Consider the following 26,698-nt stretch of genomic DNA (forward strand, 5'->3'; position numbering starts at 1 on the left):
ATAAAAAAATTGGCTCGATGAGCTCGAGCTCGGGAACATGGACTCGAGCTCGAGCTCGAGCTGGCCAAAAGAGCCGAGCTCGGCTCGAACTCGGCTCGTTCCCACCCCTAAACATCACTTCATCTTTCAATTTTTTTCTTCTAAAATACTTTTTTCTAACACATTTAAACATGATTTGACTCCTACAATGTATTTTGTCTCCTTTCAAAATATAAACAAACATTAATTTCATTTTCAAATTCTTCCCCCAAAACATATTTCCTCAAAATGAAATCAAAATAAGCTTCAAAACGCTTCCAAACATTGCCTTAGTCTTGCAAACTGACACCACACTCCTCTCCGATAACTACCTCGAAGCGACTCGTTTTCTATGGTCCATCTTGGTGTTGGGCTCTATCTTTCTTATTTGTTGGTTGTTTGGACCATTACGGAGGTTCCGGCCCAACAATTTTGGAGATGGAGAGTTTGACCCACTTAGTGACTAACTGGCAGTCTGGCACCATCAAATATTGAATATAGTGAAAATTTGTCAAAAGCCCATCATTAGACAGGTGGTGGTACGATAGACCCAAAAAGATATCCAGATTTTAAGCAAAATCCAAAACGTATTTAATTAATAAAAATATATTAGAATTCACTATTATACCCTTAATTCAATTTAGCATATCTTATGGTTGAAAATATGTAATTATGTAATATCTTTTCCATAATTAATAGATCACGTAATCACATTTTGAATGATGTGAGACCACGAATCCCTCTCCTTAATTGTAGACATATGGTTTTGTGGAGGTGGGAATTTTAATTTCAGAAAAAGGGTCCCATGATATTTATTGAGTTAAGAATAGCGAGGTTCGTGTTCAGATTCTACAGAGTGGTTTTCACAACCCTTAGTTATATTTGCGATTGTAAGTAACAAATTTCATATATTTGATAACTCATTTATTTGGTACAAGAACATGTTTGTTATTGTTGCAGTATTTATAGTATATTTTCTTTAAACGTGTTCTTATACATAGTGGTTTTCAAAACTTGTTGATATATTGTTTGAATGTCTTATACAGAGTGTTTTCGCAAATCTTTGTACATAATGGTTATATACAGAGTGGTTTTCACAACTCTTTGTAATGAGTGGTCTTATACAGAGTGGTTTTCGCAACTCTTTGTACTGAGTGGTCTTATACATAATGGTTTTTGCAACTATTTTCGCAATTCTTGTAAAATACTTGCAATATTCAAATAATTGTTTTAAATCAAAAAACAGAAGGCCGTAAATCACTTACTTTTTTATGTCGATTTTTGAACCATTTAGCCGTGATACAAATCAAGAAAAAATATTTTTTCGTGAATAAAACAAATATGGTTTAGCCTCTAATCAATGTCTTCCTTAAGGATAGTATCCGTTGTTGGATGGGCGTTGAAAGCGGTGTGCAGACGATGATGTTGGAGTGTATTTCGGGCGTGAATTGGGGCAGAATTATGAGGAAGATTTTTCGGTTGTGTGATCTGAGAGGGATTTGTGTATATCGACCGAATTTTTAATTTTAAGTTAATAGAAAATTAATTAGTTGGGGCATATAGGGTATTTTGGATTGTTTGGACTTATGGCAAATATCAATTTATAAAATTGGATTTATCAAGAAGTCAAAATGCAATGGAGGGTGTTTATCAAATAACCCCGAATATAATATATCAAAAAAGTTAGACAGCTATTCCCAAAGTTCCTGAAAAATTGGGCTACACAAGCTGGTTAGTGATAAATAACGAAAAAAAAAAATACTGATAACTGAAAAAATGTTAATTTTTAGAGCTATTAAAATCACCATATCTTTTTTCTCTCTCCTAGATTAAACGACGGCGTTTCAATTAGAAGTGGTTTCTCATAAAACTGTGATGAATAACATGCAAAAGTCCTCTCTCCAATTAAAGAGAGGAAATTGGGCTAAGCCATAAATTGATAATATTTAACTTGTACAACATCAGCCCAATTCCTTATTAGGCAGATATCACCTACAAACAGGCCCACTTATTTTAATTTTTAAAATTTCTGGTATTTTTCTACCGAGAAAATTCATTAATCTAATATTTTTCTCATTGGTTTATATATATGTCAGAAAAAAATAATTCACAAAAAACTAATGTCAGGTAAAAGAAAATAAAAATATATATAAAAAAAAAAAAAACGAGAAACAATAAAGCATGCAATAGCCAATAGGAAACCCACTACCCCAAAAACAGGTACCTATTTATGGTAAAGTCCAAGGGAGAGACAAGTTACCCCACCAGGTCACCTATACTAATAATATAAATATTAAATATTAAATAATGTCAATTCACCTTTTTTTATTCACACCTTCAATTATTGTTCCACGTGGAAAAGCAGCAATTAAATAAATACAAATATTAATTAAAAAAAATAAACCCGGCCCACTTAAAGGTTCTTGTTATAAAGCCTAGACATGATAATAATGTACATGCACTGATAGCACATATGCATCTGTATGTATATTATGATTTCTGTCATTTCCAATTTTCTTGACACTGTTAATTATTATTTTTTTTTTATGTTTTTTTAATGTTTTATAATACATGCAAGCTTTTAATTTCATATATATATATATATATATATATATATATATATATATATATATATATATATATATATATATATATTCGAGTTTTTTCAATATTGCGAATAAAAAGAACCCTTAAAATTTATTAAAGCAGGAAGCACATAATTTATTTATTTCCCTACAGTACTGTGTGTTTTTAAGTGGGAAATAAGAAAATAGTGTGTGTACAAGTGGAATGATAACTGTATATACAAGTTGTGTCAATGGTGGATACCACAATCTAACCCTAATTTCATTTGTCAAGCTTTCATCCTAAATGGGCTACTCTATTATTAATTAATTATGATTGCCCTTTGAATCTAATTATATTTAATTTATTTTGTCATAATTTTAATCTTGTATTAATATTATTCTTTTTTTATAGAAAATTGAGGTCATCCATCGTCACCCTCTACGCGACGACTAGCTACCATTTAAACAATTAAATTTCAGATGCAATTGCTTTGAACAGTTTTTTAGCAGAGGTCAATTATTTTATTGCACCATTTTTAATCATATATATATTCCTTTAAGCATAATTTCCATCTCATATTTAATTATAGTCAAATAATGTTGACCAGAAGGGATCTTTCCACTCCACCACTAGATAATTCAACATTTCAATTTCATATATTCCGTATGCATTGTAATTATATTAGCGATTTAATATTAGTCGAATTCAATCGTCCGATCGAACTCAAGTAAATTCTTATGAGCTAATCTAGTTTGGGTCGAGCTCGGTCTGATCGCTTACAAGTCGACTCATGAGCTTTTAACCACTCAAACAAATCTTTTGCATATATTTACAAGTTTATTTATAAATTTTCAGTGTTATTATTAATAGGGCAAAATACACTTTACCCCCTTGTACTATACCTTATGTAACACTTACCCCCTTGAACTATGGAAAATACACTTACCCCCCTATTTTAATGGTCAACCTATTTGACTCTTAACGGTGTTAGTAGTAAAATAAATTTAATATATTTTTAATAATTCTTACTAAATAACAATTTTTTTTTATTTAAAAACATAATATATGTACTATGAATAAATTAAATAAATATTTAAGATAATAATATTTTTTAAATTTAAATAAGAAAAATATTATTACTTTTTCAATTCAATATATTTTTTAATAATTCATAAGAAAGGACACCTAATTTTTATTAAAAAAATATTTTTTCTTTGTGGATAATTATATTAAATAAGTATTTAACATGTATAAAATTTTACATATAGGATTAAAATATTTAATCATTAGATATTTATATTAAAAATTGTAATTCTACGGTAGTGTTTTTTTAACGATATATGCTAATAATTTCTTTTATTTATTTGTAACATCAAATTTCATTTATGCCTTTTACATTTAGGATTAACTATACGAAATTTAATGTTACAAATAAATGTTAAAATTCAATGTACACAATGTTTAACGAGTTAAATAATTTAACTCAGAATATGAAAAAATATACTTGCTACTTGGTTGTATAAAATAATACATGAAAAATTATACTGTTTAAATATTAATTTTTTAAAATAAATATTTAACAAGTAAATTATATTTAATCCGAATTTTAAAAAAGAATTGCTATCTTAAATATTTATTTAATATTTTCATAGTACATGTAATATTTTTTTAAGTAAAGAAAATGTGTCGTTTAGTAAGAATAAAAATATATTAAATTTATTTTACTACTAACACCGTTAAGAGTCAAATAGGTTGACCATTAAAATAGGGGGGTAAGTGTATTTTTCATAGTACATGGGGGTAAGTGTTACATAGGACATAGTACAAGGGGGTAAAGTGTATTAATATTTTAATTATATGTTTACATTAAGAAAAAAAGTTATATATGTTAATAGAATTGAGGAAAAATTGATGTGTATTCTTCTCCATAGGAGGCACTATTTATACACATAGAGAGAAAGCTATACAAGGAAATTACCAATTACAATGAAATCAAATCTCCTAACTTATGTAAAGTATATCAAATCAAATCCCTAACTTATGTAAAGTATATCAAATCAAATCCCTAACTTATTTCCTAAGAATGTACATTAACAGCCCCCCTCAACCTCAAGGAGGGTGACAAACCAACTTGAGGTTGTAGACCAAATCACGATGACTCAGAAAATCCTTCAATTCTTGAATTCCACTAGGATCATCACCAGTTATGATCATATCATCCACATATAAGAGGAGGAAGATGGAGCCTTTGTCAGTACGACGGAGAAATAAGGCAGAATCATAACAAGATGGAGCCTTTGTCAGTACGACGGAGAAATAAGGCAGAATCATAAGAACTGGCAGAGTAACCCAAATGGTAACCCAAATGAGATATAGTGAAACTGTGCGCAGAACCTTCTCGGGGCGCGTGAGGGTGCGTGCGGTCTCCGATGGCAGTCTGATTTTCACCGATGAGTAGATCGTTTAATGACGATCTTGGTGGTATGATCAGAATCTGAATCGGAGCGATGACGCACGCAGAATAGTGGTTTTATGGTGTTTCGGCGGAAGCGAGAAACGAAGAAGATGAAAACACCATAGGGAAACCAAAAATTGCTAGAAGATCAGAGATTGGCTCTGATACCATGTTAATAGAATTGAGGAAAAATTGATGTGTATTCTTCTCCATAGGAGGCACTATTTATACACATAGAGAGAAAGCTATACAAGGAAATTACCAATTACAATGAAATCAAATCTCCTAACTTATGTAAAGTATATCAAATCAAATCCCTAACTTATGTAAAGTATATCAAATCAAATCCCTAACTTATTTCCTAAGAATGTACATTAACAATATAAATTAATAAAAGATGAGAGCTGCTGCTTTTTCATGAATATATATATACCCTTTGGTTGGCGATGGTTAGTCCACGAGGCTGGCGAAAAGCTAGCAAGATTCATTAGGACAAACTTCTAGGGCCATCGTTTTTGGCTGTCTTCGGACAACATTTATAGTATAAATATATAAAGTTCTGATGTTACTCTGACTAGTGGTGTAAATAGATGGATCGAATCAAAGACTATCACTTTTTCTAAAGAAAAAAAATAAAATTATACGACTAATATTAATTTCAATTTATGTTTAGAAAAAAAAAACCAGAGAAAAATGGACATTCGAGTTTTGAAAATTAAAAAAAGTTAACATTTAAGTAACCTTTAAATAACAATTATTTTTTCAAAGGTTCAAGGCGTAGATGACGAAGTTATAATAATCCAAATTAAGAGGTTCAATAGAATATCGATAAATTAATAACATTGCTTAAAACAATTATTAGTTTATAGAGGTCTAACAGTAAGTTGCATATATACATGAATTAGATCAAATTAATCAACACGCATACTAATCCCATATTACTACTAATTAATTACTATTGTTAATGTGGTTGTCTGTTGTCATCATCATTCACAAATGTTACTTTCGTCAAGCATGTTAATTATCCCATGAAAGAATAATAATTCTGAAAAGTAATTGATTCTACAAAGACCAATTTTAAAGAATTTTATTGGCTTACGTATACTTTAGGGATGAGATTGTGTCTTTTTTAAAATAAAATTATTATTTAATATATATTTTTATTTTGACGAGTTCAACGAATTGACTGATCCAACTTGTTCACATTGTAATTCTGCCGGAATTAATTTGGCATCTCCCAATAGTTAGTTTATTGAAAATGGAAGACAATTTGCAATTCCATCAAGTCCCATCAAAACTATTTTCTTTTTTTAATGGAGAAAATAGTTTGTCAATCACATCCAAGTGTAATTTCAAGAAACCCTAAATCCAACGGCTAATTAATCAACACATGGAATAGATAATACAAAGTGCCTAACTAAAATTAGAAACTTAAAAATTTAGGTTAAACAAGGATTAGACACGTAATATACTATATGTGTCTCTTTTGACCACTATATATAATTCGTGGTGTACTAATAAAGCTCATGTCTAATCATGGTTAAATCAAATGTAATTGAAGATTAATGAAAGATTATCAGATATGACAAAACATGAAAATCTAGCTATAGATATCGTGCATTAATAGAAATCATAAATAATAATTAATAATAAAGTCAAATCTCAAGAAACTTTATTATTAGGAAAAGCTTTTATAATATTCATTAGTAGTGGTGGAATATAATGAGTTTTCAACTGCAAAAGTCGAAAGCAATTTTGAATATATGTTTTTAGTGGCAAGTCAGCATATTATTTTGGTCCCCCATAACACCTTAATTCTTTGCCTTTTTATCAGAAAATCAGTTCTTTTTTTTTTTCTTGCTGGCCAAACACTCCCTTAGCCTAATGACATTAGCATTATTCTTGCACCATAAAGCAGGCACAGAAACCTCGTCATCTAGTTACAATATTTCTTTAATAATAAATTTAATTCAAATTGTTCTAAAATTAAAGATTAAACTAGATGTTATCGTATTGTTTGATCAGAACTGCGATGATTTGCGTTGTCGATTTGCTTCGAATAAGTTTCGATAATTCAAGAACTAATTTGATGGGCTTCTCGTATAGTAATGAAACCGATCGGATATATAAAAAAGGATCACATGTAAAAAAGTATATTGACTTTTGGCATTGCAAAAAGATCAAAAGAGAACATAATATTTCTTTTAAAAAAGTCGAAAATTTTAATATTCCAACTTTTTGGAGATCGTATCTACAAACTCCGAATCTAATTATGCGTATTTAGTTACGCGTTAAACGAATGATCTGCACTCTATTTCATTAATACTTTAAAATTTTGTATTATTGTATTCTATAAATATATAGTTAAATGAATTTAGTTTGTGATTGCATAAACGAGAGAGGGGTAGATATGTTGTCAAATCTTGGCCCTCCACTTCAATTAAGAATTTAGTTTTTCAAACAAAAAAGTAAATTAAATTACCCTATGAAAGAACAAATTTCACCATATATATATATATAAATAAATAAATAAATAAATTAACAGCCTATCAATATGAGAAGATCCTAGAAAAGATTCTGTGAATAGCAACCTCACATAATAATGTATGTATATATATATATATATATATATATATATAAAAGCTAAGAGGCATTAAAAGCTCCAGCACCTTTGCCATTTTCAAGTTGAAGGCATCATCAAGTTGCATCTCTAGATAGTGGGGCTACAAATAATGAAATAATGAATCATATTTTTCATTTATTTATTTATGTATTTATATTTATAGTATTATTGAGTGCATGAAATAGTAATAATGGCAGCTTTGTTGTTCTTCTCTGGGACCTTTTGTCAAACATGAAAGACGCACCAATTAATTGCAAAAAAAAATGACTCCAAATTATTCTACTTTGAGCCAAATAATTGATTCAAAAGACAATTAGCTAGGAAAAGAATCTAACACCAAAATTAAATTAAATTAAATTCAAGAAAATATATATATGTTAAATTCCACTCCACTCCTCCCAGTAGATTCTTCTCTCTCTCTCTCTCTATATATATATATGATTTGTTCGATGCTACACCCGGTGAAAAACACCGGGTGAGTCTTCTGCTGCCACGTGTCTCTTTTTATGTATTTTATAATAGATTCCCCGCTAGGGTTTACCTTTAGGGGTTTTAGAAAAATAAAAAAAGAACACGTGGCAGCAGAAGACCCACCCGGTGTTTTTCACCGGGTGTAGCATCGAAGGAACCATATATATATATACATGGACCACTGCCGCCCTTTGCCCCTTTGAAATTTCAGCGGCCAATATATATAATTAATATATTATTAACTAATTCGCCCTTTATTTTCGAAAATGATTGAGAGCAACCCTTCCAATTTTTCTTTTTACACTTGAAAAGCTCATCTTTTCATATTTTTTAAGGCTTCTTTTTACAACTGATATTTTTTTGGTCCTGTGTTTGTCTAATTTGATGCGATTACACACACAGTAGCGAATTTTCAGTCAATGGTTTTCCAAAATTTAATACAATAAAAAATATTGGAGATTTAAATTAATTATATATATGTATGATGATGAAAGCATAAAGTTATTTCCGCGTCCAGCTGAGAATAATTCAGGAGAATGTTTAAATTAAATAAAATAAAAACCAGGAGGAACGTAATAAGTTAATTAATATGGGAGCTGTTAGTTATATATATAAATATATATCCTCCAATAGAATTGGAAAAATATCTGAGTGAGAGAGGAATTAATAATAATAATGTTGGGTACAGGTATTAAAAAAAGTTGATGAAAAGGTTGCTAAAGCGAACCAATTAGGTGGAAACAAAAAACATATCAAATCAAACTACTTTTTGTACTCCTCTCTCTCTCTCTCTCTCTCTCCTGGTTTAACGGACGGATGGATGGAGGGTGGGCGAGGCGGAGGAGTGGGTGGTCCACCGCGAAGTACACCGATCTTTTGCCGTGTGTGGTGGTGCTGGTGGTGGTGGTGGTGGTGGTTGCACTGTCTTTCCTTTTTTTTCTGTCACATTCCACCTTTACAAATTCAATACCACCCCCCCCCCCCCCCAATTAAGTTTATTGACAATGTTAATATTAAAAAATAAAAAATAAAAAATAAAAATAAAATAGAATCTAAGTCATAGCCACTTGTTTGTTGTCCCCTAGAAATGGAATGGACCCCACACATTACATGATGATATAACTTCACACATCCACAGTTCCCCCCACCACCAACATTATACAGTTACAATACCACCCCCACCCCCACCCCCCACTCAAGCTCCACAATAAATAAATAAATAACTAATTAAAATGCCCAAATCAGTTAAAAGCATCATTTCAACCTCTGATGCCTACAAATACACATACCAAATAAAATAAAAATTATTTAAACATGTATATATTTTAATAATAATAAATAATTAGAGAGAGAATATTGTCGCTGTAAGCAATCAATATCTTGATAACAACATCATACATTCATTCATACTCTCTAGAGTATTAAATTAATTTACTCCAATTCCCTCTTTTCTTTTTCTTTTTTTTCTCTACGTGTAATATATACTAATTAATATAACTCTGCCATATTATATAATTTAGTAATTGCCTGCTTCCGCTGCGCCGGCGAAACTCCTCATCGCCACCCACCATGCCGACGCCAGTATACGCCGCCAGGCAATGCCTGACACAGGAGGCGGCCACCGTCCTCGACGAGGCGGTGGCGGTGGCGCGCCGCCGCGGCCACGCCCAGACGACGTCGCTCCACATGGTATCCTCCCTTCTCTCCCTCCCCAACTCAACCCTACGTGAAGCATGCACCCGGACCCGGAACAGCGCCTACTCGACCCGGGTTCAGTTCAAAGCCCTCGAGCTCTCCCTCAGCGTTTCCTTGGACCGGATACCCTCTTCACAGGCGAACCGGGTCGACGAGCCCCCGGTTGCCAATTCTCTTATGGCCGCCATTAAAAGGTCTCAAGCTAATCAGAGGAGACAGCCGGAAAACTTCACCTTCTACCAGCAGCAACAACAACAGCAGCAGCAGCAAAATTCATCTTCTTCTGTACCGATTGTGAAAGTGGAGCTGCAGAATTTGGTGCTGTCGATTCTCGACGACCCGTTAGTTAGCAGAGTGTTCGGAGAAGCTGGGTTCAGAAGCTGCGACATAAAAATGGCGACGCTTATGCCGGGGAAGAGCTTCCACCCATCCCGTTTCCTCGGTTGTACCTCGAGGTACAAGCGTCCCAGCCCACCTGTGTTTCTCTGTAATTTAACTAACAACGACAGTTTGATTGGGGGGAAAGGTTTCAGCTTTCCGTTCATGGGGTGTTTCGCCGGAGATAACGAGGGTTCGAGAAGGATCGGCGAGGTTATGACGAGGGCGAAGAAGCGGTGCCCGCTTCTTCTCGGCGTCTCCGCCGCGGACGCACTGAGAAACTTCCTGGAATCGGTTCGGGCCAAGACCCGATTCGTTTTGCCCGAGGGGCTAAACGGGTTGGGCGTGGTTTGTGTCAAAGATGAGATCTTGATGTATCTGAGTGGGGATTCCGACGAGGGCCCGTTGAAATCGAGGTTTAGAGAGGTGGGTGAAATGTTGGAGAATCGCACGGGGCCTGGAATTGTGGTGAGCTTCGGCGATCTGAGTGCGTTCTCCGACGCCGGCGCCGGTGATGATCGTTTGAGGTTTCTGGTGAGAAATCTGGCGAAGTTGGTGGAGGATGATCACGGTGGGAAAGTGTGGCTGATCGGAGCGGCGGCGGCGTACGAGGTTTATGCCAGGATTCTGAACAAGTTTCCGACCATTGAGAAAGATTGGGACCTGGAAATTTTGCCCGTAACTTCACTTCAATTCTCCGCCGGCGGATCATTTCCCAGATCCAGGTTAATTTTTGGAATTATTTCTGCATTTACTGTATCTGATATTTATTGCAATATAAATAATATAATATCCCTAGTGTGTGTTGTGTGTTGTGTGTTTCTCTGTTGCATATTTTTAATTCTAAAAATGGTAGTAATAAAGTCAAGATAACTGCAGAGATCAAGGTTCTTGATCTGCTTAATTACTATTTTGAAAGTTGGTTCAATTTGCAGTAAATTTGAAGATAATAAATAGCAAAAATTAACCATTTTTTACAAGGATAGAAATATAGGGACAGATAAGTAATTTCATCAGCATGGAATTGTCTAAGTAGTGAAGACAGATAGACAAATGTAGTACTCTATTACTACCACATACACACATATTGGGTACTGTCAATAATTTAGTTCATTATCTATCAATCACAACAAACACTTTCTTGACACTGATAGGAGAGAGTTGCTGTTAACTGCAAGTTTCATTTAACAACATAAATCTTCCCAAATTGCCCTCGTCTCTGTGAAATTTCAATTGTATCAATTTTTTTTTTTTGAGTTGATTTGTTGTGCATCATTGGATCTCATATTTGCATGCATGTGATATAAAAATCACAGCTTGATGGAATCTTTTGTTCCGTTCGGTGGATTTTTCTCGATGCCACCCGAGACGAGAAGCCCGTTAAATAACCCGACCCAATGTGGGGCCCGCTGCCACGTATGCAACGAGAAGTACGAACAAGAGGTAGCTGCACTTTCAAACGGAGGAATTTGCTCTTCACTTTCTCAACAGCATCAATCTATTTTACCTTCTTGGTTGCAAAATGCTGAACCAATCTCACAAAGTGTAAAGGTGTGTTATTGTGTGTGTGTGTGTGTTATATACTGCGGAAAAATGCTATCTTTTTCTCGCATGAAATAGCAACTTGATTTTCGATTTTCTTTCAGTGCAGGGCAAAGACGATAAAATGTTATTGAACGCCAAAATCACGGCTCTCCAGAAGAAATGGGATGGAATATGCCAACAGCTTCACTTCAAACGAACTTTATCAAACGGTAATCAATTTCCCCACATAAAGGGGTTCCAAGTTTCGGAAAACGGGAAAGAGCAATCATCAAACGAGCACGTTAACAAGAATGTATCATCTTCAAGCTTGTCCACCGATTTACAACACAGCTCTTTGCTGAACGGGCTTTTGTCTAAACCTACCGAAACTCCGTCGGCTGGCCGCATCAAATCTCCAACTTCAATCACTTCGGTGACCACAGACCAATCGTCTCCGTTTTCGTTTTCATACCGAGAAAATCTCATGAATGTAAAAGATCCGAAGCTACTCTACAAAGCTCTTTTCGAAACAGTCGGAAGGCAAGAAGAAGCTTTAAGTGCAGTTGTCGAAGAAATGAGTCAATGCAGAACTAACGAGAGAAATACATGGATTAATTTCCGGGGACCCGATAGATTTGGCAAAAGAAAAATCGGCCTGGCGTTAGCAGAAATATTGTATCGAAGCGAAGAAAGTCTTGTCTACGTTGACCTAAGTTTCCAGGATGAAATGATGACTACTCACGCAGACAATCTATTCAACTCAAAGTTGTCGAATAAATACGAGCTAACAATGAGAGGGACAGTTCTTGATTACTTGGTGGAGAAGTTGAGCAAAAGGGCATGCGTCGTCTTTCTTGAAAACATCGACAAAGCGGATCTTGTTGTTCAGAATAGCTTGTCTCAAGCTGTGAAAACGGGTCGGTTTACGGGTTTTTGTGGGAGAGAGGTAAAGGTAAGCAATTGTGTCTTTTTGGGAACAACAAAGTCGAATAGTGACGGCTCGTCAGCTAAATACACTGAGGAAGATGTATTACGTGCGAAGGCAAATTCGATTCGAATTTTGATCAGATTTGACCTTAACGAAGATCCAATTATCGAATCCGACGGGTTATTTTGTATGAACAAAAGAAAGCTTCTTCGCGAGAATACGGATCAGACAAAAAGATCGTACAAGACTTCGAAATCCTACCTGGATTTGAATCTTCCTGCAGAAGAAGGGCGTGAGTTGTTATGCGCCGCAGAATATTCCAATTCCGATTCGAGTTCGGACATCAATGCGGCCAGGTCATCGTCGTGGCTGGAAGATTACGAAGCGCAAATCGACCGGACGGTGAATTTCAAGCAGTTGGATTTGGACAAGCTTTCCGAGAATATATACAAGGGTGTGAGTGAGTGTCTGAAAAATGCCGTTGGATTTGAATGCTCGTTGGAGATCGAACGGGATATAATGCAGCAGATTCTTTTGGCCGCGTGTCTTTATGGAGACAAGAAAGTGGAGGGTTGGATTAAGAATGTTGTGAGTGAGGGTTTCGTCGAAGCTGTTGGAAAATATAGTATTGATGCTCGTTCGGTTGTGAAGCTCGTTTCGTACGAGGGTTTCAGTCCGGTGGAGAAATTCGATGGATTACTACTTCCAGAGAGAATTGTGCTGAAGTAGTTTGGTATGTAATTTATATTTGTAATTGTATATGTATAATATAGGTTGAGTTTGGGTTATTAGTATAGATAAATGCTAGTAAAGTAGTAATTGTATCAAGATTAATTAGTGTGTCATAATTTTCTGATGGTCTTTTATTTTCTTTCTTTTTGTGTTAGATCATTAATTATATATTGGTAGCTTTAGGATTGTGTGTTTAGAATCATAATGATGAATAAAAGAAATTGAAGTTGTTGGTTATATCTTGTGTTGTATTTTTTATGTTAGGTAATTTGGTAGTTACATTTCATTATGTTCGATTATGGTAGTTATAATCTAAATTAAGTGTAGAACCCGTGTATGTTATATTTCATTATTTCGATTTCTTTAGGTCAAGTTAGGGTTTGCAAAACATATCTCGTGGATCTATCAACACACCAAATATAAATTGCTATTTTTAGCAAACCCTAATTGTATGTAACTATTTGGTTCTTTACTCTATATCCGGTGATAAATACTGAGTGAGTCTTCTGTTGACACGTGTTATATTTAATTATTTATTATATATTTCCCGACTTTTTGTAGAGGTTTTAGAAAAATATAAAAATATACACATGTCAGGACCATTCGATATTATCACCAGGTGTAGGATCGAAGGAGCAGTACTTATTCCCTAATTTTTGGCCGCTTTATATATTCTTATGTATTATTAAATGCTAATTGTTATCCAGAACTCTTGAATTTTGAAATTTTCCGATAGTTTTCGAACATACTTCTGAAAAATATTAAAAAAATAAAAAAATTCTAAGGCATGATTAATGACGTGTGTTCAATTTTATGGATCTAATGTATGTATGTTCGAATTGGGCCACATACTTAAGACCAACCACTTGACACTCGTCGGTCCAAAATCATGGGCTTTTAATTTTCCATCATTTAAATGTCGATTTAAGTGTTTTTTTTTTTTTTTATTATTATTATCGATGTTTTATTTTATTGTGATCATATATATATATATATATATATATATATATATATATATATATATATATATATATATATATATATATATATATATATATATATGGGAAATATGCAATACATTCCTCAAATGGAAAATATTTTGCACTAAACCCAATTAACTTGTAAAGACTTTTGCTTACACCCAAATTCCATTCATAATTAGAGAGACCCCTAAACTAGTGTGGATAGACAAAAGTACCCTCAACTACTATAACCATAATTATTTGCTCACATACTATTTTTATCTTCTCTCTTCTCCACCTCCCCACCTAAATCCCTCAAAACACTCCTAAAATTTCAAGCTTCATCCACCACCGCCGCCGCCGCCACCACCGCCGCCGCCGTCACCTCCACCACCGCCATCACCACCGCTGCTATTTGTCGCCGCCGCCGCTTTCTCCTTCGTCTCCACATAAATAATCACGTTCTCTCGTATTCGTTCTCTCTCTTTACACCACCACCGTCTTTACATAGATTTGCATACCACCACCACCGTCGTCGCTTGTGCCGCCACCTCCTTCGTTTTCATGTAAGGCTTCTTCACTCTTTTCGTTATCTTTCTCGATTTCTCAGTTTTTTTTTTCAGATCTGCCCACCACCACCACCACTGTCGCCGCTTCTCTCACTCTATCTTTCATCACCACCGCCGCCATCGCCCCCCTTCCTCTCTTTCGTTAATTTTCTACCTTCATTTATGTATTTTTCGATTTCTCTCTCTCTCTTTTTTTTTTTTTTTCTCTAGATCTGAAAATTGAGTTTCAGATCTGTACAGTTGCAGCAGCATGACTACAGTCATATTCGAATATGACTATACTCATATTTATGTATTTAGTTATTCGAATTGTAATTTATTTTTTTTTTGCGTTACTTGATATGTAAGTGTAGGTTTCAATGTGTTTGTTGTGGCTGAATTGAATTCACATAATATTATGTGAATTGCAGTTACAGAATAGTGCAGATTCATTCAGCAAAATTATTCACATAGTAGTCACATTCTCATATTTTTTGTAGTGCTGCACATCATGTCGTCAACCTTGATGATTGTGGTGAAGTATGGAGGGTCGTTTGAGGTGAAGATATGCCAAGGTGATTTTGTTTATGAAGACCTCGTCGACTCCCATCCCCCTCTCTCGTTATTTTTCTATCTTTATTTATGTATTTTTTTTTTCAGATCTAAACAGCAGTAGTAACATGACTATAGTCATATTCGAATATGACTAAAGTTAAAATTATGTATTTTTCGAATATGACTGTAGTCATATTCGAATATGACTATTGTTAAATATGTTCAATCTTCTCGTTTTCGTAAATAATAGGGAATCTTCGTTGTTTTATACGATTTGGTAAATATGACTATGCCATATAATCGGAATTTTTAAGTTCAAAATGTAAAAAACAACAATATAAAGAAAGAATATGACTACAGTTTATCGTCACGTATAGTCATATTCGGCGTTGCAAACCTGTCGAGAATTTTTTTTTAATTTTTTGTTTTAAAAAAATTAAAATAATATTTGTATTAAAAAATACTAAAAATAAAAATAAATAAAAAATGGCTAAATAAAGTTCGAAAATAATATTAAAAAAATAATAAAGTCCGAATTTTTTTTTTTTTTTGATTTGGTAGCATTTTTTAGGAATTTGGAAGCAGATTTTTAGGAATTAAATTATTGTTATGGAAAGCGAGAAAAAATGAATAATAACTGAGATAAATTATACTAGGAGCAGTTTTATTAGGGAAAGTAAATAATTAAGCCTAATTAGCGGAATTAGGTGCCTCATTAATAGGGATTTTGAAAATACTAGATAAATATAAAAAAATAAACATGATAGTTACTAGAAGGGTAAGATTGGAATTAAATATTTTAGGGGGTTTTAATAAAGGAAGAATTATGATATAGACATATCACTAGTTTTTATCTATAGGAGGGGTGTATTGCGAATGACGCCATTATATATTTATATAATTTTTTTACTAATTGTGCGGTTTAAAAAAATCGAGGGTGCACTAACAAAACTCGTAACGCAACTCCCTCCTCAATTAAAATATCCTTTTTTTTTTTGAGTAATTTAAGTCATTACAATGGGATGTAGGGGAGGGGAGACTCGAACCCTAGACTTTTTACCCTATTGGTAAAGCTAAGTATCAATTCTTCTAATCAGGGTTGATAATTAAAATATCTTTAAGCGTTGCGTTCTGTGTCCGTGTGGAGAGAGATTTTTTATTTTTTATTCAATATTTTTTTAATATATATTTTTTTAACATATATTTTTAATAAATATTGATATTTTTTTTTTTGATAGGCAATAAATATTGATATAGACTATAGAGTCGTGTTGAAATCAACTTGTATATCTCAACGTGATATTAGATTAATGGCCTCAAATCCAATCAGAACGAATATTCCAAAAAATTCAAACCTCACACTTATCAATCAATCAATAAATAAAAACTCTTAACTAATCAATCAATACCGACATCAGTGAATCATGAAAAATATCAAATGTTTAGCTAATAAATTCAAAAGAACAAGTTGACATTTCATAATCATCAATTTCATACTTATCCCTTCAATACACATCCATCAATATTAAATAAGTTTGAGATTTGAAAATATTTAAAATATAATAATATGTTTGAAAATGAAATAAGAGGGTGTTTGGCTAAGCTTATTTTAAACAGCTGATAAGCTCCTACGTCTGATAAGATATTTTAAGAGCTGATAAGCTGTTATGTCTTATTTTTAAGATTTACTTTTACAGTGTTTGGATAATGAACTTATTTCCTATTTTTACTCATAATAAAATCTTAAATAAAAAGGTGGGGTAGAGGTACTTTTTTAAAAAGATCTTATTTGCTCTCCAACAGCTTATTTTTAAAAAAATAAAGATCTTTTTCTAAAAAATTACCAAACACTTTGGAAGAGCTTATAAGCTCTAAAACATCTTATAAGCTCCTTTTAACATCTTATAAGCTTAGCCAAACACCCTCTAAAACCTACATAGCCATAATTCTCGTAATGGATCATGATTAAAAAATACTGTTAAAAAGAGCTTATAATCTCTTGTAAAGTGTTTCATTACTTTTTAAAGATTAAAAAATGCTGTCAAAAGGAGCTTATAGTCTCTTGTAAAGTGTTTCATAATTTTTTAAAGAAAAAATAAATAATTCATTAAACAAACTGTTGAAAAATAAATAAGATTATTTAAAAAAGAAAATTATCTATTTACATCACCTTATTATTTGAGATAGTATAATGAGTAAAAATAGTTTATAAATTAATTATTTAAATAATTCTAGAAATAATTAAAAGTTTAAAAATATGTTTATCCAATCGGGCCTTAAACTACACACCTCATTCACCAATAAAAACCTCTTAAAAAACGTGCGTATTTGGGAGCACGTGGTTTGACTATTCCGTATTTTAAGCAGGATGACATGTACTTGTCAGTTGTCTCCCCTTAAAGTACAATACCTGGGTTTTATTACCATTTTACCCTCTTACAACTGAATTTTTGTATTTGTTTTAAATATGACTTTGTACGAGTTCGTTCGTACATCAATTACAACAAAATTGAAAAAAAAATATTAATAAAATATAAAAAAAAAAAGCACACGATAATTGAGATGGTTTTAAATTGGAAATTAGGACGAAGAAAGAGATCGTTATTACAATAATTGGAATTTTGCCCTAAATTATTACTATAAATGGTCCCTCAAAGCTGGTGATTCTGTTAACTTTGATTTATGTCTTTCAAAATTAAGATTATTCACTTTGATTTATGACATTCACAAATCCACGTGTTTGGTTCTCATTGGACGGCTATCGTTTTCTTCACGGTGAGCCATTCAAAAGCTATCGTCCGCCACAATTAAATTGAATAATGAAACGAGATATTATAAATGGGAAACCTAATTGCTTAAAATTAACTCCAGCTAATAGTTTATTTTATATAAATTGCTTAAATTTATATATACTATTAGTACACAAGATTTTTTTATTAAAATAAAAAAAAAAAAAAAAAAAAAAAAAGGAAAAGGGTTTTTCTAAATCTTCTCAAGTTGCAAGCTGGCGGGTTATATTCTGATTTCTGATACTTTAAAAAACACGGAAAAAGTGCTACAGTGGAGCACGAGTTTCATAAGCTGTGTTATTTTAGTATTTTATTATTTAATTGTTTATTCTCCAATAATGCGATCATTTTACAATTGTTGAATATTTGACTTTTAAGCCACAAGATAGTAACACAAAGCACTTGAGAACTACATTGTACAAATTGTGTCCTAATTAATTAGTGGATATTAGTTAATCTAATCCAAGTTGCGGTTTTTCTAAAATATATTCCCAATTAGTGGTCTCTTTATTCTTAAATTTTTTATTCGAATTTCATTCCAATATCCACTTCAATTTCATTTATGTAAAAAGTTTGTTTCTATTTATACCCTTGTGTTGGTACAAGATATACAGTTAATCTTAATTAATAACCCTAAATAATAGCGATTAACATGTAATACAATTTACATTGACAACAAAAAAATACTTCATAAGCCTCATTCGGCATATATATATATATATATATATATATATACTATCTTGGAGACTTTAATTCTAGTAATTGTGACTTACCCTTAGGGCCCTTGGTCCTTATGTAAAGCCTATATTGATCAAAAGTCATGGCTGGGTACAGTGCGGGTCTATCCGGTGACACCAATTCGTCAGCCGGTTGTATCAGTAAATCGCTCTTCGGGTTGTAGAAATAGGCCAATGAAACGCGCTCCTGCGCTGAATTCACAATCACTCTGTGCTCAACGCTTTTGTAAATCGCATTACTCATCACCTGATTGGGTCGTATAGTAAAAGGCAAGAGAAGCATCAATTACAAACGCAAATATAACATATTCGGCTACTTTTATTTAAAAATTACATCTTATATTTTATGTCATGTGAAAAATTAATCATATATATGATGTGTGTGTGTATATATATATATATATATATATATATATATATATATATATATATATATATATATATATATATATATATATATATATATATATATACATTTTGATTAGGTCTCCTTAATCACTCTCCTTAATTAGGTCTTGTTCCAGAATATTTCAGATTAAAAGTAGACACAAAAAAGATTTATGATGCAATCTTCCATTACAATGGTCAATATTTGTGCCTAATTTTAATCTTGGACTTCATTACATACCCCTAATTAAATAATAAAATAATCCCTAATAAGCTACATGCCCAAATGGAACCCTTAATTAGAGTTTGAAACTAGATTAGGTTTAATACCAGAATCCCAACATCTTAACAAGTAACTAACAAACTACAAGTGGGTATTAGTGCTTAATTAACATAATATAGATCCCACTGACATAATCTTATAAAAAAATTAACATCTATTGTTGGTAAACTAAACTAAAAACCACTAAAATTTTATAATAGAGATAATTATACCCTAGCTAGTAAATTGAGATTTGAGACATATAAATCTAATAACACTGAGAGTTAGGTTAAATGTTATTAACTTTATTTAACTATGTCCCAAATCTCAATGTTCCTAGCTAGGGTATAATTATCTCAATATTCGCGAGTTTTCTTTATTTATTTTTATTGATAACGTATTATACAAATACGAGCAATAATGGAAAAATAGGAGAATGATAAGGGATAGCTTTCTTTGCCATTATGATAATGGATTTTATGTTGGTGAATGATATTATTAAGAGAGATTAAATTCGTATATTGCTATGAAAGATATATAGTCGAATATTATATCTCATTGCATAATAATTAGAGAAATGACTGAAAAACAGGAGAATACAGAAAAATAATTAAAAAATTAATTACAAAAATTTCATTAGAGTTTCTTAAGTTATCCTAATGTTTATTACATTTATATATAAGATTTACTAAAATCATTTTGATTCAACTTTATGAGCATAAAACTACCTTGAATATTTGATTCCTAATTACTTTTTCTTAATTCCACTTTGTCATGATATCTCATTAGAAGAATTCGCCCATAATCATGAATATTGGGATTTTGTTTCTAATTTTTATTTATTTTAATTATTATAATTAACTTTAGGAATAGAATCATGGGCCATTTGTAATTTTTTAAAAGAAAAGGGTAAACTACAACCACCCCTGAGGTATAGTCAAATTACAAAAAAAAACCTTTTGTTTGGGTAATTACAATCACCCCTCAACTATAAATTTTCTTACATGTCCACCTTTGTAATTTCAAATTTAGTGGAACCTTCTAGATTATATGTAATATTATCACTTTTGTACCTGTTTTATCCCTCGAAGCAAGATGATCATAAGATGTGTTTTTCGGCTTGTATATATCCAATTGTGGTGCATCAGAAACTGTATTTGTACACAAAACAAGTACACACTGGAGCACATTCTACGGAATCTAGATAATTATGTTGAATTTGACACCATAATGGTGGAGATGTAAGAATATTCATTGTTGAGGGGTAGATGTAATTATCCAAACAAAAGGGAGTTTTTCGTAATTTAACCATACCTCATTGGTGGTTGTAATTTACCCAAAAGAATAATAATGATTAACTTATTAATCAATTGAGATTATTGGCAAGTAGCCGAAGATGGTGAATCTATTTTGGTCCCACGTCGTTCCCACTATGAAACGTTTTCAATAAAGTTTTTGAACTTTGGTTAGATTAGAGAGTTGTATGCCTTTTAAAAAAAAGTGATGTACTACTACTACTATATATTCGCACGTTTATTTGTTGCTATAATATTGTTTCTTTATAGAAAAAGATGCCCCGTAAAACAAGGTCTCTCCATGTGCCCATGCTGCATGAATTCTAACGACAAAATTATTTTATTTTTTCCATTTATTGAAAAGTCACTCATTTAAATAAAAAATATTAGGGTTAGAATTCATAAAACACAGGCACATGGAAAAACGCGTTTTTGATTGGACCACTTTTTATATTGGACAAGTATTTATGAGTTCGCAGATATCCAATTGGTATTTAATAACGAACAACTTGTCACGTTTAAAAAGTAAAATCGATATTTCACCAAATGTAGCATCGCGCACATCATTGCTATATGCTTAATATGTCCATCTGCAATTATTTGGTATCGTTTTTTCTTTTTTTATTTTTTTAGTTTGACAAGCGATCATTATTGAATAACAATAGAATTTTTTTTTTTTTCTAAGAAGCACCATAAATTAATGTAAATTTGGTTCCTGATTAGTAATTTAAAGTGTTTTTTTTTTCATACTATATAATGGCAATAGTGATGGAAAAGTAAGTAATTAAGCACCTGAATTTGATCACCAATATTGACAATGAATGCATGTGGAGCTGGTTTGACGGTAATCCACCCGTCGCCTCGACGAACTTGGAGCCCCGGTACATTTTGATCGGGTAGAAGAAAGGTCATGCCACCGGGATCCGAATGGGAGGATAGGCCTAGTGCTAGATCCGGTTGTGGGCATTTCGGGTAAAAATTGACCCGCAAACAAGCCCCTACGTCATCGCCTCCGAAAGCATTTTGCAGATAATCTTGTCTTAATCCCAGATTTATCGACAAAATCTTCAGTAATTCCCCGCCTAGCCTCACCACTTCCGTCGAATATTCGGTAATCACTTCCCTACGGTTAAAGTTAAACAATTCATCAATCATTAATCTGTGAATCTCAATTATTAATTAATTACTTGATTAGTTAATTAATTAATTTAAAAACAGAAAAAGGCACACTAGATTGGTGGCCGGTGATTAACTGACACAATATGAATAATTAGCCGGCACAGTCCCACGACCAATTCCATATCAGACACTAATTCATTAATCGCAATTAGAACAGATAATTTTCTTTTTTCTTTTTAATTAAAAAAAAAAAAAAAAAGACCTAATAATTCGGGATTTGGGGTAATCTAAAAATGGGCAAATTGGCAACATTTTCCCCACGTGGCAAGTAGTGTAGTGATATTGTGGCCTTGTTCATATTGAATAGATGTTTCATGATTCGTGTATTACGAGTGCATGTGCTGGTAATGAATATCTCGAATTATACTAATTTTAAAACGAAATTACTAAATAAAAAAATAAAAAAAAATAATAATATTAAAATAAGTACCTTAGGTGAGATGGAAGGAAAGGCCACTTGTTAAAATCCCTCAAATTGCAAGGTAAATAATGGAGGTAGTAATAATCGCTCCAGTCAAGAATGGCGCCCTTCTCCACCCCGAGGCGGCTGCCGTAGCCCTCGTAGGTGGTGGGGGAGTTGGCGTACCTCTGCTTAACCTCCATCGGCTCGTGGAAGAATTCCCGCCAAACTTCTCTCGCCCGGTCCATCAGCTCCGGTTCGACCCCATGGTTCACCACCTGAAAGAAACCCCACTCACGGCACGCCTCCGACACCTGCCTCAGCGTCTTCCGCCGGAGTTCTTCGTCTCCGGCGTTCAGGAGTCCAAGGTCGATCAGGGGTATGTTGGCCTCCTCGGTTTCTGGGCCGGCGGCGACGGAGGGCCTCGCCTCCGGCGGCTTCACGTACCTGTCGGGAATCTTGTCTTCGCAGCTTTCCGACAGGGATTGGACCCGGATTATAGGCTCCGGCCAATCTCTCGGAAAGTTCATTTTTTTTGCTCACTTAAATCCGGTCGGAGCTACACAGTACACACACACACACACGCACGTATTGTTTTTACAGAGAAGGAAATAATGAAACTGAGAAGGTATTTTTACTCGTATATATATAGTACTAGGTATAAATTATAAATAGGGGGGGGGGGGGGGGGGGGGGGGTCTGGTTTTGGGTTAGATGATTTGGAGCTGAGGGGGTAATCGAATACAATGGGAGCTAGTGTTGGTAATTGTTGAAGTTGACGTGATCACAATAGAACGTGAAATATGTGTGGGATATATATATTATATTGTAATAAAGATATGATATGTGTGTGGCTAATTAGTTACTAATTAACAAGAGTCATTAATAATTAAGAGGGCATTGACGAGTGATTATGTGTTTTTAAATAGGAAATGTCTATTTTTAATCTGTTAGTGTAATTAGTGATTAAAATTAGGGTAAATTACAACTAATGAGGTAAATTATGAAAAAACCTCTACTGTTTGGGTAATTACAACCACCTTCAACTATTAATTTACTTTCACGTCCACCTTTGAAGTTTAAAATTTAGTGAAATCTTATTGATTATATGGAATATTATCACTTTTGTACCCGTTTCATCCCATTCGAGCGCTATATTTTAAAGTAAGATGATCATAAGATGTGTTTTTTGGCTTGTATATATCAGATTGTGGTGCATCAGAAACTGTATTTAATTACACAAAACGAGTACAAACTAGAGCACATTCCAGGGAATTTAGATGATTATGTTTAATTTGACACCGTAAGGGTGGAGTTGTAAGAAATTTCATAGTTGAGGGGTAAATGTAATTATCCAAACAAGAGGAGAATTTTCGTAATTTGACCATACCTCAGGGGTTTGGTTGTAATTTACCCTTAAAATTAATATTGTAAGTTATAAACGCTGAATGCCGACAGGGCCGTCGGATGTGTGTATCAGTATGCAATATGCATGCGTCATGCATTCATGATCAAAACTCGTGAGTCATGAGTTTTTATATATTTTATTTTATTTTTTATTTTCCTACAAATTACGAAAAAAACATTTTGAAGGGAAAAAGTACAAGGGTTGGAGTGTGCACCAGAGTTGTAGGACTGTAATATTTATTGCTAGTTTTATACTCCCTCCGTTCCACAATAACTGTCTATTTTTAAAATTATTTTTGTTCCATATTATCTGTTACTTTACATTTCCAATACTGCATTAATTGTGTAATTATCAATTTTACCCTTATTAACTATCTCCAACAATCTCTCACATTAATTATTGGCAATGGCATTTTAGTATAAGAACATATTTTTTTTTTAAATTAAGCAGTATTTATTGAGATCCTTAATCCCTGTGCACAAGCTAAAAACGACAATTATAAAGGAACGGAGGAGTAAACAGCATATTAGTTTTTAGTATTTATTTATTTTATTTAATTGCAGAAAAATGATAATCTTTTCTATTTTCTATTCACAGTTTGTGTTATGAATTCAAGTCACTCCATCGAAGTGATGAGACCACATCAATAAATTGAACCTATCTATAAATACAAATTGTTCCTTTATTTTTTTGTTTTATTCTCTATTGGAAAAATACAACTTGTTCTAAAGACAAAGTAAAATTGATTTTCTTCAGCGAATTTCGGCGCCGTGAACAATTCGGGCCACAATGAAGTGACATGATCAATATACAAACATGTTTTTCTAAAAATATTCTCATCCATTGATTTTCTTATATATATATATATATTTCAATATATGATATGTATATATAATATGGGTTTTTTTGTGGAGTTTTTATATTCAAGTAGGCATGGTCAGTTGACAAGTAGCATCTTATTTTAAAAAGATGGAAAGAGATGGATTCCTTCAATGTGGACACAATCAATTAATGATTTAATTTAACAGCAATATTGATTGTTGAGTAATATTATATGAAACAAATGCTATTTTTTCTTTTTTTGGATAACTGTATTTCATTAGATATAATATATTTTGTTTTAAAATAAGAATTTATTTTGGACTTAATAGTCGACACGTTTATTATTCTTAATGTGTAAAGGCCGTAATTACATTTGGATTTCATCTAGAAAGCGATAATTGTTGATTTTCAGAGTTTTGGATTATATATAAAAAAAGTAAAAAAAACACGTGTAAACAATTTATTAGAAATAAAAAAAGATGAGAGGATATAAAATAATGCCAACTTGGTATTAAATAAACCACTTAGAAAAAGACTCGCGTTATTTAATTTTAGTAAATTTAATATATAGTCATAGTTGCTTGAAAACATACTAATTACTAAATAATAAACTCATTATAAAATGTATTGTACTTTAATTTATGTAGGTTGTTATTTCAATCTGCCTATACATCCTTTTCAATTGTTTACATTAATATTCTATGCTGCTAAAGATTAATTTGCGAGTCTTCTCTCTCTCTCTTTTTTTTTTTAATACATCTCAAATTTCTCGAACAAAATCAAATATCTTGTCTTGGTCCCTGGCCAACAGGTTTTGGTGGAGGAATAAATTACAGTGCAACTGTTCGCTAAAATGACAAATTTGGATCTAGTGCCCGTAAAGATCCAACCCTCATTGAAATTGAAATTCTTAAATTGTGGCGCTAGTCCTTAATCCTAGTACATTGCAATAACTTACTGTCCCGAAACCAGTTGAGTTATACTCATGCGCGCAAAAATGCTCAATATTCTATTTAAGTCGAAATTGATTGATATAAAGTATAAACTCATTCTTAATTCATTTCCTTAATTAAATCTAACATATTAAGTCTTCATATATTTTATTCATGTCAATTTGCTTATAACACAACTGCATATTCCTTTCTGAAGATAAAAAGTTGCGTTTAAAACAGGGCAAAATAATTGCATATAAAACACTTAAAAAATAGTGATTTGCTCATCAAGCACGTAACATAGACTATTTGCCAACAATTTTTTTATTTAATTATTTTAAAATCAAAATTGAAATGTTTCTTCTATTTTAGAAAGTATATCTTCACGTGGGCTATTTCTCTCCACTCAATATATTTTTATGGCATTTTTGTCGTCAAAATTTTAGTTTTAGCCCATTAAACATTCAATTTTATGGTATATATTATGCACATAAACATATTCCTAAAATTGTCCACGTCACCATAAAACATAATCTGATATACACACATTATATACGGACATATTATTACATTTATTAAATTTCAACAACCAAAAAAAAAAAGTGCTTTTACTTATTATATATATATATATATATATATATATATATATATATATATATATATATATATATATATATATATATATATATATATATATATATTTACGTGTAAATTACAAACACCCCCTGAGGTATGGTCAATTTAAAAAAAACCCTCTTGTTTGGATAATTACATCTACCTCCCTCAACTTTGGGTTTTTCTTACACTTTCACCCTTATGGTGTCAAATTCAACATAATCATCTAGATTCCGTAGAATGTGCTATAGTTTGTACTCGTTTTGTGTAAAAATACAGTTTCTGATGCACCATAGTCTGATATATACAAGCCAAAAAACACATCTTATGATTAGCTTGCTTCAAAATGTAGAGTTCGAATGTGATAAAACCGGTACAAAAGTGATAATATTCCATATAATCTCGATGATTCCAC

General features: G+C 32.4%; 2 protein-coding genes across 2 annotated transcripts; one reads left to right on the forward strand and one right to left on the reverse strand.

Annotated features, from left to right (window-relative positions):
• The first annotated feature begins 9,373 nt into the window (after window positions 1–9,373).
• Window positions 9,374–13,629, forward strand: LOC105977724 (protein SMAX1-LIKE 8). The gene is made up of 3 exons (XM_013003084.2): window positions 9,374–10,933; window positions 11,525–11,759; window positions 11,860–13,629. Exons 1-3 carry the CDS (start codon window positions 9,705–9,707, stop codon window positions 13,387–13,389), a joined length of 2,994 nt encoding a protein of 997 aa, XP_012858538.2. The 5' UTR covers window positions 9,374–9,704; the 3' UTR covers window positions 13,390–13,629.
• A 5,226-nt stretch (window positions 13,630–18,855) lies between these two features.
• LOC105977917 (jasmonate-induced oxygenase 1) lies at window positions 18,856–23,407 on the reverse strand. Its single transcript, XM_088819452.1, has 3 exons — window positions 22,537–23,407; window positions 21,720–22,050; window positions 18,856–19,230 (listed from the first exon to the last, which is right to left on the reverse strand). Exons 1-3 carry the CDS (start codon window positions 23,034–23,036, stop codon window positions 18,982–18,984), a joined length of 1,080 nt encoding a protein of 359 aa, XP_088675578.1. The 5' UTR covers window positions 23,037–23,407; the 3' UTR covers window positions 18,856–18,981.
• Between the last annotated feature and the right edge of the window lie 3,291 nt (window positions 23,408–26,698).

Source organism: Erythranthe guttata, chromosome 6 (assembly GCF_056151865.1).
Source record: "Erythranthe guttata isolate IM_541 chromosome 6, IM_541, whole genome shotgun sequence".
Taxonomy (NCBI): Eukaryota; Viridiplantae; Streptophyta; class Magnoliopsida; order Lamiales; family Phrymaceae; genus Erythranthe; species Erythranthe guttata.

Bases quoted from the DNA above. Each gene is read 5' to 3' on its own strand.
- LOC105977724 (XM_013003084.2), top strand. From the start codon at position 9,705: ATGCCGACGCCAGTATACGCCGCCAGGCAATGCCTGACACAGGAGGCG. The intron at 10,934-11,524 runs GTTAATTTTTGG...TAAAAATCACAG, and splicing joins GGATCATTTCCCAGATCCAG to CTTGATGGAATCTTTTGTTC. The intron at 11,760-11,859 runs GTGTGTTATTGT...CTTTCAGTGCAG, and splicing joins CAATCTCACAAAGTGTAAAG to GGCAAAGACGATAAAATGTT.
- LOC105977917 (XM_088819452.1), bottom strand. From the start codon at position 23,036: ATGAACTTTCCGAGAGATTGGCCGGAGCCTATAATCCGGGTCCAATCC. The intron at 22,051-22,536 runs GTACTTATTTTA...CTTTAACCGTAG, and splicing joins TTCCTTCCATCTCACCTAAG to GGAAGTGATTACCGAATATT. The intron at 19,231-21,719 runs GTGCTTAATTAC...CGACCCAATCAG, and splicing joins ATATTGGTGATCAAATTCAG to GTGATGAGTAATGCGATTTA.